The sequence below is a fragment of the Erigeron canadensis genome, chromosome 5, assembly GCF_010389155.1.
Source record: "Erigeron canadensis isolate Cc75 chromosome 5, C_canadensis_v1, whole genome shotgun sequence".
Taxonomy (NCBI): domain Eukaryota; kingdom Viridiplantae; phylum Streptophyta; class Magnoliopsida; order Asterales; family Asteraceae; genus Erigeron; species Erigeron canadensis.
In genome coordinates this window covers 18,548,941-18,563,730 of record NC_057765.1, presented here as the reverse complement: position 1 = coordinate 18,563,730, position 14,790 = coordinate 18,548,941, and the positions used below count along the sequence as shown (strand labels likewise).

The 14,790-nt window shown below is 35.4% G+C and overlaps 1 protein-coding gene across 1 annotated transcript; it reads left to right on the top strand.

Annotated features, from left to right (window-relative positions):
- The first annotated feature begins 350 nt into the window (after positions 1–350).
- On the top strand, positions 351–1,271 carry LOC122601297. The gene has a single exon (XM_043774063.1). It carries the CDS (start codon positions 351–353, stop codon positions 1,269–1,271), a length of 921 nt encoding a protein of 306 aa, XP_043629998.1.
- Positions 1,272–14,790: the final 13,519 nt, after the last annotated feature.

The following is a 14,790-nucleotide window of genomic DNA, read 5'->3' as shown; positions in this document are numbered from 1 at the left end:
GCAAGTAGGCTTCAGTTAATTATTTCTGCCCTTTCATCGTTATATAACTACTGGGCCTTTGTTTTTGTTCTTCCAACACGTCTTATGGCTGAACTAGAACAAAAAATGAGAAAGTTCCTGTGGAGTCATGATTCGATCCATAAAGGGAAAGCTAGAGTAGCCTGGAAAGCTATTTGTGTACCGAAATATGAAGGTGGATTGGGAATACGGAGGGTGGCTGATGTTAACAAATCGCTTATGACAAACATATTGTTAGCATCCTATCTAAGCGTAATTCCTTATGGGTTCAATGGATCCATACTCACAAGCTTAGAGGAGCTAATTTTTGGCAAGTGCAACCGAAGGGTACTATGAGCTGGGGATGGAGGAAGATTCTGCAACAAAGACATACTATTCGACCACTCTTAAAACATAAAATTGGTGATGGCAGATCCATGTCTATGTGGTACGATAACTGGAGTGATATTGGTCCTTTAATCAATTTTATATCTACTCGAGAGATCTATAGGGCAGGTTTCTCCATGACTAATAAATTTGCTGACCTCATTGATAACGGTGTTTGGAGGTGGCCTGTTGCTTGGTATGATTTATTTCCTGTGTTAATAGATTGTACAGTTCCGACTCTTAACAACGACAAAAACGATAGGCTTATACTGCGCACTCTTGAGGGCGTGGAATTGGATTATTCAACTGCTAATGTTTGGGAGCTGATGAGGTATAAAAGACATCCTGTATTATGGGTTGAGTTGGTGTGGTTTTCTAGTTGTATACCAAGGCACTCGTTTCTCCTATGGATGGTTATGAATAAGAAACTACAGACCCAGGACAGGCTCAAACCGTGGGAGGTAGGGGGAGCTGTTAACCTTAATCTTGTTTGTTATTCTCTTTGTAAAACAGGTAGAGACTCCCATGACCATCTCTTTTTCGAATGCGCTTTTGCTACTCAAGTGTGGAATCTGGTTCGCGATATGGCAAATATGCATGACATCCCTGCTAAATTAAAAGATATATCTGATCACTTGATTCCCCTGGCAAGAAGTAAATCAGCAAACAGCATCATTGGTAAGCTGATCTTTGCAGCTACCACTTATTTTGTATGGCAAGAGCGGAATAATCAGATGTTTATAAATGATACTCGCTCTCCTGCTCAGTTGAAGAATACTATTCTTGATACGGTTCGCTATAAGATAGTGACGGTGAAATTCAGAGGACACAATGACACTAAAGTGTTAGAGAAATGGAATTTGGCAAGTCAAGATATACGAGCTTAAGAAATCCATGTGTAACCTATTAGTGCTTTTACGTGTAGTAATAGGCTGATATCTTTGTAATTGTTTTGTTTCTTTTCGTTAAACCAAGATGTGGCATGTCACGTCTTGGAACTAATTTGGCATTCAGCCATATTACTTGTTATATTTGTTTGATGATGATATAAAAGTTGAAACGGGGTAACCCTTTACCCAAAGTATGCAACATGTTCCTCACATAAGACACTATTCAAAGGATCCAGGTTGAAAGCCGATTGGATAGAGTCAAGCTCAGCACGTAACAACTCAACTTTTTTTTATGTATATTCCCTTTATCATATAACAGCTTGTTAAGGGGTTTCTTAGCAGATTTCAAGCGTTGAACAAATTGATACAGTGGGAAACCAGAAATCTCCTTCCAAACATCAGACATAACCTTTTTAGATTTTACATGATGAATCAAAACATTAGAGAACTTGAAAGGTTTACGAACAAACTTTGGCTTTAGAGGAAGATAGAGGACAACTGGAGCATGACCAGAGATTCGATAAGGCTGAAATATGGCCGTAGCACCAATAAAGCAATCAAAGAACTCTTAATTGGCCATAATATGATCAATCTTCTTAAGAATACCATTATCACCTTGAGGTTTTCGATTCGATGTGAAATGTAATCCAAACATCCCAAACCCGAAGCTCTTAAACACATGCTTGGAATTCTCTCATAAAGATATCAACAGAAGAAGATTCGACTGCTATGTCTTCAATTTTTTAAAGCCGCATTGAAATCACCAAGAGGACACCAAGGAGTATCTTCAACAAAAGCCTTATGTCGGATAAAATTACTCCAAAGAGCACGCCTATCATTATAACTGTTATGAGCATAAATAAAAGATCAAAAAAGAGCCTTACGGTTAGCTTTAATAATAATTTGCGAATGAATTACTTGATCAGATTGATCAATAATCATAGCATCCACAAACTCCGGATTCTAGCCCAAAATAATACGAGAGCCCTTATGACACAGATTTCCATTTGAAGTCCAGTTACATTTCCAAAAAACCTTAGAGCACATATTCGAAAGCTTGTCAGAAGTAACATGAGATTCAAGAATAGCACACACAATTTATTATCCGAAATAACCTGGCGAACCTCATTTTGTTTAGGGGATTGATTTAATCCCCTAATATATTAAGAAGCTATGTTACACATTATCAACCTTTTTACCGGGAGTGCTTGCCCTCTTTTTACTTGCGTTCAAACGAGCATCAACCGATTCATCATAAATATTTTATGTATCGTCAAAATCACTATCTGAATCCACTATTGCTGACTTCGGTTGTTGCAAATTTCCATCAGGTGCCACCTTTTCCAAACCACCATCGTGCACATCACGCACATCAACTCCTTTCTGAAGTAAAGAAACATTGTCCGAGGCCAGGCAGAAAAATTATTGCTAGTTTCAACCTGCACATGAGACAAATGATTAACAGATTTTTTAATCTCACCAACAGTGCTACCATCTTGACCAGAAGCTTTTTGCGGACCACTAGTAGAAGTAGAAGCAGATGCCCCATTTACAGGTTGCTTAGGCGTATAATAATAAGAAGGTTTAGGCTTATTGAGCTTTGGACCTGCAACTTCTGCTTCACGCTTATTCACCGGTTTAGCTTTGCCTTTTTTACGTTCCACCATGATAGAACCATCATCAACAGCTTTAGCTTTAACAAGCTTCACTTGATGAGGACAACAAGAATCTTCATGACCAAACACTTTCCATTGAGAGCAATGCGGAGGAAACCACTCATATTCTATTGAAACGTTCTGTTTGGAAAACCCACTGTCACCATGGTTTGGTGTAACCACAACCACTTACCTTTAGAATCAATCTCAATCAGTGCTCTAGCGTAGCTATGGCGTCCCCAAGAAAAAAAGCACAACTGACTCATATACTAATCAAGAAGAATTGGTTTCCCGAGTTTAGATGCAATCATTCTAAGACCATCTTTGGTGTACGCAACCAAGGGGACATCATACAATTTAAGCCAAACAGGAATGGACGAAACTTTCTGTTTTGACAAGCATGTATTTAGAGTCCATTCATTCAATAAAATTTGAGTTGAACGAAGCACCCAAGGACCCTTTTCAAGAACCTGTTCCAATCCATGTTTCGAATCAAATTGAAAAAAGAAAAACCCCGCATTATTCATCATTACTCTTTTCAGCCCAAATTTTGCCCAGGTATTTTTCACATATTTTTCCACAACTGGAAAAGCCAGAAGATCACCCAAAAAATATCCATACAGAGAGTTAGCAAAACGACTAGTAACTTCCTTTACCACAACAATAGGAATGACTAAATCAGCCCCATCCACATCAGATTCAACATTCAAAAAATGAAAGTTGGCTGTTTTACATGTACCCTTATTGATGTTTGAGTCTTTTTTAACAGCAGCAACATAAGAAATCTGTTTTTTTGCCCCATGGACCTGAACATCACCACTCGAATTAGGTTTTGCATTATGAGTTTCTTGAGAAGACAAGTTAGGGTTTATACTAGTCCCGCCACTAACAACAATCTGGTGATCAGCTCTTGTGACCCCATCAGAACCATTCACACCATCACTACCCTTTTCTGGAGAGGAATCAGACCGCTGATGAATTTGAACAGGTTGGAATGGAGAATCATTCCTCCCCTTATTATCCATACGTTTAAAAGATTTAAGAAAACGATCAAGATTGAAATTACCAGCACTCATTCAACGAAATACAAGAAACCGATAAGTCGAAAAGCTAACCCATGGTTATGCAAAGAAATAAGCGTGAGGAAGCAAAATTAAGACAGCAAAAAACCCTAACTCTGGACAGAAACGGCGCAGGAAACCCTAAAAAAGAAGCAATCTAAACAATTCAACAAACTGTTAGATGTGAATCAATATAAGCCACACAAAAAATTAGTCTCCGAAAATGCCCCGAACCGTGTCGTTTGGAACTACGAGCCCTCTGCCCCACGCATCTAACCAGTTCGCGTGGTTCACCGGTTCCACACAAAAAATTGAAGATATGGAAGAAGAACGAATTAGGGTTTAGAGAAAGAGAAAATCGCCATATTCACAATAGAGAAAACATGTGTTTTAGATTTAGTCTTCAGTCTTTTATAAAAGACACTTACAAAAAGAAATAAAGATTTAAGAGTGTTCAATGTATGATTTGATGGAAGAGGAAGAGCATACATACATTGACATCCACCTTGTCATGATTTGTTTCAAAAATTTGTATATTAAACTTTAAACCGGGCTTGGAAAACCCGGTTTCAAATGGAAAAGGTAAGGAGCACTCTTACATGTCACATCGTACTGCAACTAGTCACATCAGCCCTGAAATGGGGCTTGGCATCCCTGATTTCAAACTTTGATTTTTTCACACCGGGTTTGGGAAACCCGGCTTGGTCCGGCATGACCGAAATCGGGTTCCCCAATCTCCGTTTTTATTGTTTTTGTAATTTTTTTTGCTAAAACCCTGTTGTACAAAACACCGCCAACTATGTCTGTTTCCAAAAAAATCTCACTTATCACATATGTAAATTTATAAGGAAACCCGAAAATATACTTTGTGAAACTTCATTTCTATTAGCAAAAAATTCAATAGACTCAACCAGATTTTAGTGATACGAAAGTGTACTACATGCACACCCAAGCACCTAGTTAAACAACTTACAACACCCTTTAAAGTTAACATCCAGGTTACAAATAAAACAGATTTCATGATCCTGTTACAATTTTGGATTGTGGTGGTGGTTGTGGTGGTGTGTTGCGGTAGCGGTGTTGGAGGTGGCGATATAATGGTGGCAATGGTGGTGGCCCGCAATGATGGTGACGACAACGATTGGTGGTGATGGCAGTAGTGGCGGTGGTAGCGGTGAGTAGTGTAAGTTATTAATGTAATATATTTTGATAAATTGTTAGAAAGTTTGAAAGTAAAATATGCTATTTATTTATACTATAGATAGATATGTGAATCATATGAGTTTAAGAATGACTTTAGATTGGTCAACCTATATACAATGCCATAAGCAAGTAGGAACATGAGAACATGTCAAAGTTAACTAATTAAGTTAGTTTATCAAATATGTAGCTGTATATTAATTTGTTTGAACTAGTCATATCTACCAATAACTATAAAATAACACCTTAAAATCTTTTTTAAAAAAGTCACAACCTTTGGATGAAAAAAAAGTTTTAATTTTAACCATTTGATTGTTTTGCTAACATTACTCTCCTTTTTTAGATTACTAATTTAAAATACTAATAATACTAAATACTAAATATTAAATACTAATAGCTACTAATCATCATTCCATACAATATTGTATACTAAACTAAATAGCTACTAAGAGTTGATTGACTGATTCTTTCTATTGTTAGATTACTAAATATTCTAAATTATTAACTAATAATATATGTATATGTAAAACATTTTACGTAATCGAAACAATGTTTCTATAAAATCTAGAAAGTTGATTAGTTATCAAAATTTGTATTTTAGCTTTACTCAATATGGTGTACGTCTGGTCTTACATATATAAGGTCTAAGATATTTATAGTCTAATTTGAGTAAAAAAATAAAATCATGATTATAAGGCTTGTCTATTTCTTATAAGAGGCTTGTATACAAATATAAATATCACTTTTAAATACTAAGAGGTGGTATATTTAAAATTTATTTGTTTTTATAAAAACATATGAATACATATAAAACATCTGAATACTGTTTTGTTTTCGTATGTAATAACCAGATATTTACTAGCATTAGCACTTTTTTTTATCTATTACAAAGTATTAATATTAATGTTTTGAAGTTTTTTTAACATAAACAAACTTATTTTATAACTTGCAAAAGAATTTTGAAATTTTACAATTAACTTGCAATCAAATTAATGCTTAATATTAATGCATAAATACACAGAATCATTGAACACATACTCTTCCAATATATCATAAAACCTCTACAAATTAATAATATTTTAAGATAAAATATTTAATTAATTAAATGAGATTTTCTTTATCTTTTTTAACAAAATATTATTATACCAATTAACTAATATTTTATTAATTTAAAAAGTATTTACATACCTCTAAATTTTTAAAATATTATCTACAAAAATAAGTTTCAAGAGGCATTTTTTCTCCATTTAAATTAAACATGGTTAAAAATATGAGAACATAATGCCTCAACCCTTCAATTTAATTATATTTAGATACAAACTCAATATAGATCAAAGTTTAAAAAAAACGAAAAAAAAAAAGTGATCATAGAATTTTTGTTTCTATACAATCTTAAAATTTGCAATTTTTTAGTTAATATTAACGTGTACTCCAGTATTTATATATTAGGATTTAATTCTGTCTGATCTCAAATTGAGACTTCACAAATTATTCGATTTATTGAGGCCATTAGTTATGGAATATCATGTATATCCGGATGATTTTCTATTAGGAGTTAAAGAATATATAACTTTCTTTGTGGGTTCATGTAATGCACATAACTCAAATGAGTTTGAGAAAGTATTAAATAGAGTTTTTAAAAGCATTCCAAGAGACGCTTTAAGTACTTTTTTTTGAAAGGTGGATTTCGCTTGAAACTTTGTATCGCTATCTGACATCGGAAGGCTAACATACATTGTTTTAACCGGGTCCGTACTAGAAAGCTTCCTCGAAATAGAATTACCAGTTTAAAATATCTGATTGGGGAAAAACCCTTTATTAATCTGTCTGAATGTACGACGATTAATAGGGGTAAACTCTTGTCTCTTCCAAGATTCAAACCATTAGGCCCAAATCTTACATAGCTTAGATTTAGATTATATATAAGAAGATATTATATTATTTTAGAATATTATTATTACACTATATTATTATGTTTACATACCAAAAATTACTATGCATTATGAAAACTTAATATTTTTATATCGCGTATTACGCGGGAATATAATCTAGTTGTATTGTATATTAATCTCTTGAAGATGGCATAATAGTTAAGTAACATATTTCCTTTGAAGGGATTATGATTTCTAAGATGTCATATTCGAAACCTATATAGATAAAAGTGGCTAAGGGGCGGAATAGATAGTAACAACAGGTTCGTGTTTTCTTGGTCTAAATGGGCTCCTAAAAAATGTATTATCCTTATGTGGAGGATTGGCTTGGAACGTATTCCTACTATGCTTGCTCTTAGAGACAGAAAGTGCCGCTTTAATTCGCTTCTTTGTGCCTTGTGTGACAAGGAGGAGGAGGACGTCAATCACCTTTTCTGTTCTTGTGAAGTTAGTATGGAAATTTGGCAAAAGGTTTCATCTTGGTGTGGCCTCCAACCTATATTCTTGTTCACCATTAAAGACCTGTTCGAAGTGCACTCTAATGCTAGGTTGGAGAAAAGATTGGCTTCAGGATTACAAGGTATTATCTTCACCACTTGTTGGTGCTTATGGTTGGCTCGGAATGAAAAGAAGTTTGATAATGGGAAAGTCCACGTCGAGAAGATTTTTCAAGATGTGAAGACTTTGGGTTTCTTATGGTATAGGAATAGAACCAAGTTGCATTCAATTACGTGGGACAATTGGTGTAATTTCAAGTTGATGTAAATATTACTTGTAAGGGGCCTCATCACGACTTATTGATGTAGGCAGTTTGTGAATAAAAGTTAATTTTCAAAAAAAATAAAATTCTAGGGTGAAAAAAAGAACTGATTGGAAACTGATCACATAGATCGAATAAGACACAGAACTATTAGTCAAATAGACTCCGACATCCCTGGATAACCTGATTTGGGAAACCTCATCTATTTACCATATGAAAGCCTTTCTACTTGTTAAATGACATCAACGAGGAGCTGAGGTAAATGTAGAAAAACAAAGCATCAAACCTCATCAAGGTCTTTCAACTTGTTGAATGACAATAACCAGGAGGTAAGTTTAGAAAAATAAGGATATTTTAACTACCCCATCAAAGCATTTCGACTTGTTGAATGACATCAACCAAGAGGTAAGTTTAAAAAATAACGATATCAAATATATGTCATAGGGAAAAGTAGAATAATGATCATATCAACAAGCCTTTCAACTTGTTAATAAAACAAATATATGTTTTGCAAATTGAACAAATTGAGTAAGGATCAAAGTGATTTTTGTACATATTATTTAATCAATTTTATAAAACAATTAATTTCTTATATAAGTTATCCAGCCGTACTATTACACTACGTTACAATAATGACGAAGTGATCAGTATTAAATTACAACATGAATTTACGGATACCCATGTGATGTCGAATATGTCTTTGAAAAACCTTTAAAGCTGGCTATTGCGGCTCAGCTTGGTGATGCATTAAGTAACGGCACACACCATACCATCAGGTTGGTGGTTCATAGCTATGGGTTCATTATCAAGTTTTCCACCTTCACAAACATTAACTACTCACTTTTTTTAATGAAGAGGGTTGGAGTATAATATCAGTTTACAACAACTAATTCTATTTTAACAGTTTACTTCTTTGTGACGCTATCCTTGCCTCTCATATTAGCGGTTGTTGTAAGTTAATAATTAGAGCTAGGCAGTTCACTTGGCTTACCAAATCTTTCTTCATAAAAGGACCATATTCATCACCTGTAGATAAACCATATGCAGTAAGATACTTGTCCTGTAACACAACCAAAACAAGGAGGCTCAAGCATACATACCAGTACACCAAGAACTTAAAGGGCGCATACTTCCCGTAGATCCTTTCAATCTCTGCTGCAATGTTTTTAACAGTCGACTTCTTTCCATGAACATGAAACAAAGTGAATGTAAAAAACTCAGCAAACTGTTGTTGGATATGAGGTATGCGTAGCAATCCATGAATTCTTTCGCAATGGTAGGCTGCTTCAACAGATCAATCACACCATCATTGCCTTGATCCCAAAGGTTACTACTCTTTCCTCAACCAATGATTATCATCCTATCTCCTATTGTAATACATTATACAAATGTATTAGTGAGATTCTTACTGATAGAATAAAGGAAGGTTTGCATGATATTGTCAGTATCAATCAGTCGGCATTTGTCCCAGGAAGACGGATTTCAGATAACATTTTACTCACCCAGGATCCAATGCATAATTATCATAGGAATGTTGGACCCCCACGATGTGCTTTTATTATAGACATTCAGAAAGCGTATGACACAGTCGATTGGAACTTTGTTAAGGAAGTTTTATTAGGTTTCGGGTTTCACATGACTATGATAAAATGGATTATGCTTTACCGTCTCCTATTCACTAAGCATAATAGTAACTTACATGGGTACTTTAAAGGGAAAAGAGGTTTGAGGCAGGGGGACCCCCTATCACCCTACCTTTTTACCCTAGTAATGGAAGTGCTCACTCTTGTTTTGAATAAATCTGTTTCTCTTGCATCTAATTTAATCTAATTTCATCTAATTCACTCTTATGGGTGCAATGGATTTATGACTACAAGCTTAAAGGTCGTAATTTCTGGGAGGTTACATTGCGAGCAGGTGTGAGCTGGAGCTGGTGGAAAATCCTTTAATTACGGCCCATTTTAAGGCATCATATTTGGAGTAAAATGGGCAATGGATCAAACACTTCTGTTTGGTTTGATAAGTGGTGTGATAAGTGCCCTCTTATACAATATATCACCCCAAGAGCCATCAAAACAGCGGGATTAGACTTAACAACGTGGCTGATCTATTTCTAAATGGCAAGTGGAAATTTCCTTCAGCTTGGTACGATCTATTTCCTGTTCTAATCAATTTACACATCTTTCAACTAGATGATCGCCCTGATTCCTTATGTTGGCATGATTCTGATGGGAGTGAATGTAAGTTTTCCTCTACTGTTGTATGGGACTCAATTCGTTTTTGTGATAATAAGGTTCCATGGGTAAAGCTTGTGTGGTATCCACAATGTATTCCAAGGCATGTTCCATATGTGGCTTGTTTTGGGAAATAAGCTTAAAACGCAAGACCGAATGAAGTGGTGGGATGCTGGTAGCGAAACTAATGTGAGATTACTGTGTTGTTCTTTATGCCAAAAGGGCCTTGATTCGCGCTCTCATTTGTTCTTTGAGTGTGAATATTCTTCTAATGTGCTGAATTCTCTTAAACCAATGGCTGATTTACAATGTACGTCGAATAAATGGGAAAGCATTGCTATGGAGTTAAGTGTTGCTACTAATCAGAAAACGACTGAACATATAATATCCAAGCTACTTGTTGCCTCTACTACATATTATATCTGGCAAGAAAGAAATCAACGCTTATTTACCACTAGTAGAAGAACCTGTCATGAGCTAGGTGAAGTTATCAAGTATACAGTTCGGTTAAAATTGCTCTCTTTGAGTTTCAAGAACAGTGCTCGAGTTCATAGGATACTGGATCGATGGCAGCTTCCACCCCAACTTGTTTTTGATAATGGCTAACTGCTTTGTATTTCTCTTATGTTACATTTTTTCATGTGATGTAAGATGTGATAGGAGTTAGTCATGCTAGGTTATGTACTCTAGCTTGTTCTTTTGGTGTTTCACATACATATGGCATGTCATATGTATGAACTAATGTGACACACAGTCACATTACTTGTATCAATTGGTTGGCATTTATAAGATTCATTGGGGTATCCATTTTACCCAAAAAAAAATTTCATGTATCATTCTAAATGCGAGAAACAGGGTATTATTAACTTGTGCTTTGCTGACGATTTGTTTGTCTTTTCACGTGGTGAAGTTAGATCTGCTAAAGTTATTATGGAATCAATCAATTCCTTTAGTGAAATGTCAGGACTTGTACCGAGCTTACCAAAAAGTACCGCCTTCTTTTGTAATATCTCAGATACTATTAAACGGTCTATTCTTGATATTTTGATATTTGAAGAAGGGAGCTTACCTATTAGATATCTTGGAGTCCCCCTGATCTCGACTCGTCTACTATTTAAAGATTGTAAGATGCTAATAAAAAGAACGGAGAAATGTATCACTGATTGGAAGACTAAGTCTTTATCTTTTGCTGCGAGACTTCAATTGGTTAAATCGCTTTTATCATCTTTGCATATTTATTGGGCATCTGTGTTTATTCTTCCACAGCGTATCATTGATGACTTGGAGAACAAAATGAGAGGCTTTCTATGGAACCAAGGTGATATGGTAAAAGATAAATCTAAAGTAGCTTGGAAACAGGTGTGTTTGCCAAAATCAGAAGGAGGACTTGAGATAAGAAGATTTGCTGATTTCAACATGGCATTAATGGTTAATCATATTTGGAGTCTTCTAAACCATAGGGAATCCTTATGGGTTAAGTTGATTCATTCTTATAAGGAATCTGATTTCATTTTGTTTAATTTCCGATGTGCTTAAGTTATTGCGTGTTTTACGCATCACATTATCAATATATGATGACCTAATGCTTTACAAATAAAGAAAATATGCAAGGATCAAGTCAAGTTAATTCTTAACCCCTGCTCTGATACCAATTGATAAGTCCCAAGGTGTCTCAATATACCAAAGTATTATGAGCACAAAACAGTTGTAGAGGGGGTTAATACAAGTTTTCCTCAATTTTTACAAACTTTTAACTAAAAACGTTTTATAGACTCAGATTATGTATATTCAATAAGTAAAGACAGTAAAGCTAACATTCTTGCACATAGATTGTAATTTTCAAATGTAACTCTTTATTAAGAAATAATCTATACAAAGAATTATAGGGTTGCTACGGAACAAAGATAGCCTACAGATTACCCTTCAAATGACAAACAACAATCAATAAGTTCTAGCTCAAGAGAATCAGCCAAAGCCAATCTCAAATAGACAAAGTTGTATGTAAGAGCAGAGAAACTTGTGTGAAGAATGATTCTCAGGAATGCCACAGATATACAATCAAGGAATGAGGCTTTTATAGGCGAAAGCCCTTCTTATCTTGGTAACCAATTCAACCACATATTCTTGTTTCACTGGATGACAAAGGAATAATCAATCGTATCTTTCATAGTGTTTCGGTCAAAAATTACCTAAGATAATTTTAGAAAGGATTTTAGACAACTCAATAACCGAAGATTTGTAAGTGGGGTTTGGTGTTCAAGGATCTTCAATTTAAAAAGGAAAGATTTTTTAACAAAAGTTACTAAACTAGGAGTTTAGGTTTAAGGAGAGTTTTAAGAAGATCTTTGAGATGGAAAAACTTTGAGTAATTAAGAAAACGATTGAAGATAATACAAATTAATGTAAATTAAAGCTAAAATCTTAAGCCAGAATCCACTGTCAAATGTAAGACTAATTCCGGGAATGCTACCAAATCATCTTTTTTTTGGTTAATGGATATATCCCTGTGAATTTTATACCATAACCAAACAATAACGTACAAATGGAGTGGTTGAATGCCACCCAGTTCATATATATGACAAGCCATATATATGTATCAAGCTAATAACTAGCAAACAAGAATTGAAACTAAATACATAAGAATACACACTAGTAAAAGTAACTAATGTGCAAGTTTGCATCATCTAGCTTCATCTTTATCTGATTGAAACCACCATGTCACGTGGTACATTCCAAGCTTGGAGCAAGCGACCTACTGTAGCAGAATCTTTCACTTTGAGGGTAGCTAATTTGAGCCGAACAGTAGACTTTATAGTCTCCACAATCTGATCAGGATGTCTCATCTAGTTTGAGAATAAACGATTGTTCCTTTCTTGCTAAACAAAGTACGCAGTAGCAGCCACCAGCAGTCTTCCAAGTACATTCTTTAATGACCTTGATTTTGCTTTCGTGACGAGCCATTGCATTATGTCCTCCCATGAATTTGAAATAGCATGGACCTCAGCAAGTAACTTAATTTTGAACCATACCTGCGAAAAGAAACCACACTCAAAAAATAGGTAAGCATGGGAATCAGGGCCTCTTTTACATAATGAGCAACACATGAGGTTTAAATTAGCATTGTTGGTTGAGTTCCATTGCATCATCTTATCTTGAGTCTTCAATTTTTGCCGGGTAATCAGCCATACAATAAAAGCATGTCGAGGTATAGCTTGCAAAAACCAAACAACTTTATGCCAGTCCACTTCATCTTGCCTTGTTCTAATAGAATTCCATACAACCTTTGTAGAAAAGTGGTGCTCATTACCATCCACATCTTTCCAAAGTAGCACATCCTCTTGATTCGATTGCAAGTTAAACATAGGCAGGTTAATTAAAATCGGGAACGGATCCCGCCATGCAGTCGGCTAAATTCACTCCCCGTTTTGCATAACATCAGCCACCTTGTAATATTGTCTAAAACCAACATGCATGATCTGTCTATGGGAATTCTAATTACTTAATGGGCAGAAGTTAGACCATGTATCAAACCAAACAGAAGCTTTCTTCCCATCTCCAATTTTATGCCAAAAGAATGGCCTAATTTGCTCTCGCATTTGAAGCAGCTTTCTCCAACTCCAACTGCAATTCAACGGCTGTGGTAAGTCCCAGTAGTTGCGATCTTTGAGTCTATAAGAGTGAACCCACTTAACCCATAAGGATTCCTGATGTGTAAGAAAACTCCAGATGTGGTAGGCCATGATATTTATTTACCTCAAAGATGCGCCTAATCCCTAAACCTCCTCCACTTTTTGGCAAGCCCAAAAGAAACTGAAATATTGTTCATAACATAGAAACAAAGACCTAGTCTTCATTCATTTGTTCCACATTCTGCTCCACATCTTGTTCTTTAGCAGTTTCCTCATCCTTCTTTTTCGTTCCACCCTTTGAAGCCTCTATCGGTTCGGATTGATTATCTTCTTTGTTTAAGATTGCAACTTTGTCAGATTCCTCCTCTTTAGATTCAGCTAACTTAGGATTCTTTTTCTCCAACCAGTCTAACTTCTCCTTCCATTTTGTCACTCTGGAAACCTTCTGCCTTGCTTCATAAGCCATGGCAATCCAACTTTAAGAACAACACGGGAAGCAATGTCTCTATACACCTTTTTTTGAGCATCTAAAGCATCCTTAACTTTGTTGACAATTATCTTTTCAACTTCCTGTGCCAATGCCATAAAGTGATCACGACTAATGGTTAAATTAGCATTATCCATCTTGGGTTTTTTCAGTTCAGCCTTTAAAATTTTGACATCCGATGCCATCGATTTCTTTTCCTCCAATAAGTTAGTCATCTTTTGGCTTTCCTCTGCAACTTTGTCTTGAACATTTTTCAATAACTGAGAAGAAAACAGAATAATTAGGAAAAATTCTTAGAGAAAAAGAGCAAGAGTGACAAAAGATAACGACTCACCATTACAGCTTAGTCAAGAGCAACATTAAGTGTAATGTTAGCAGGAATCTGAGCAATGGGAGTAGGATTCATGTATTGGGCCAAGTTGTCAACTTATGGATTTGGATCAGAATGAATAGTTCTGGCACGTTTGGATGATTTGGTACTTCGTGAAGGCGGGGCTGCCCCCAAGGCCTTAGTTCATCACTATGAGAATTTTCTTGGGCGTGAAGGAACTAAAACTTG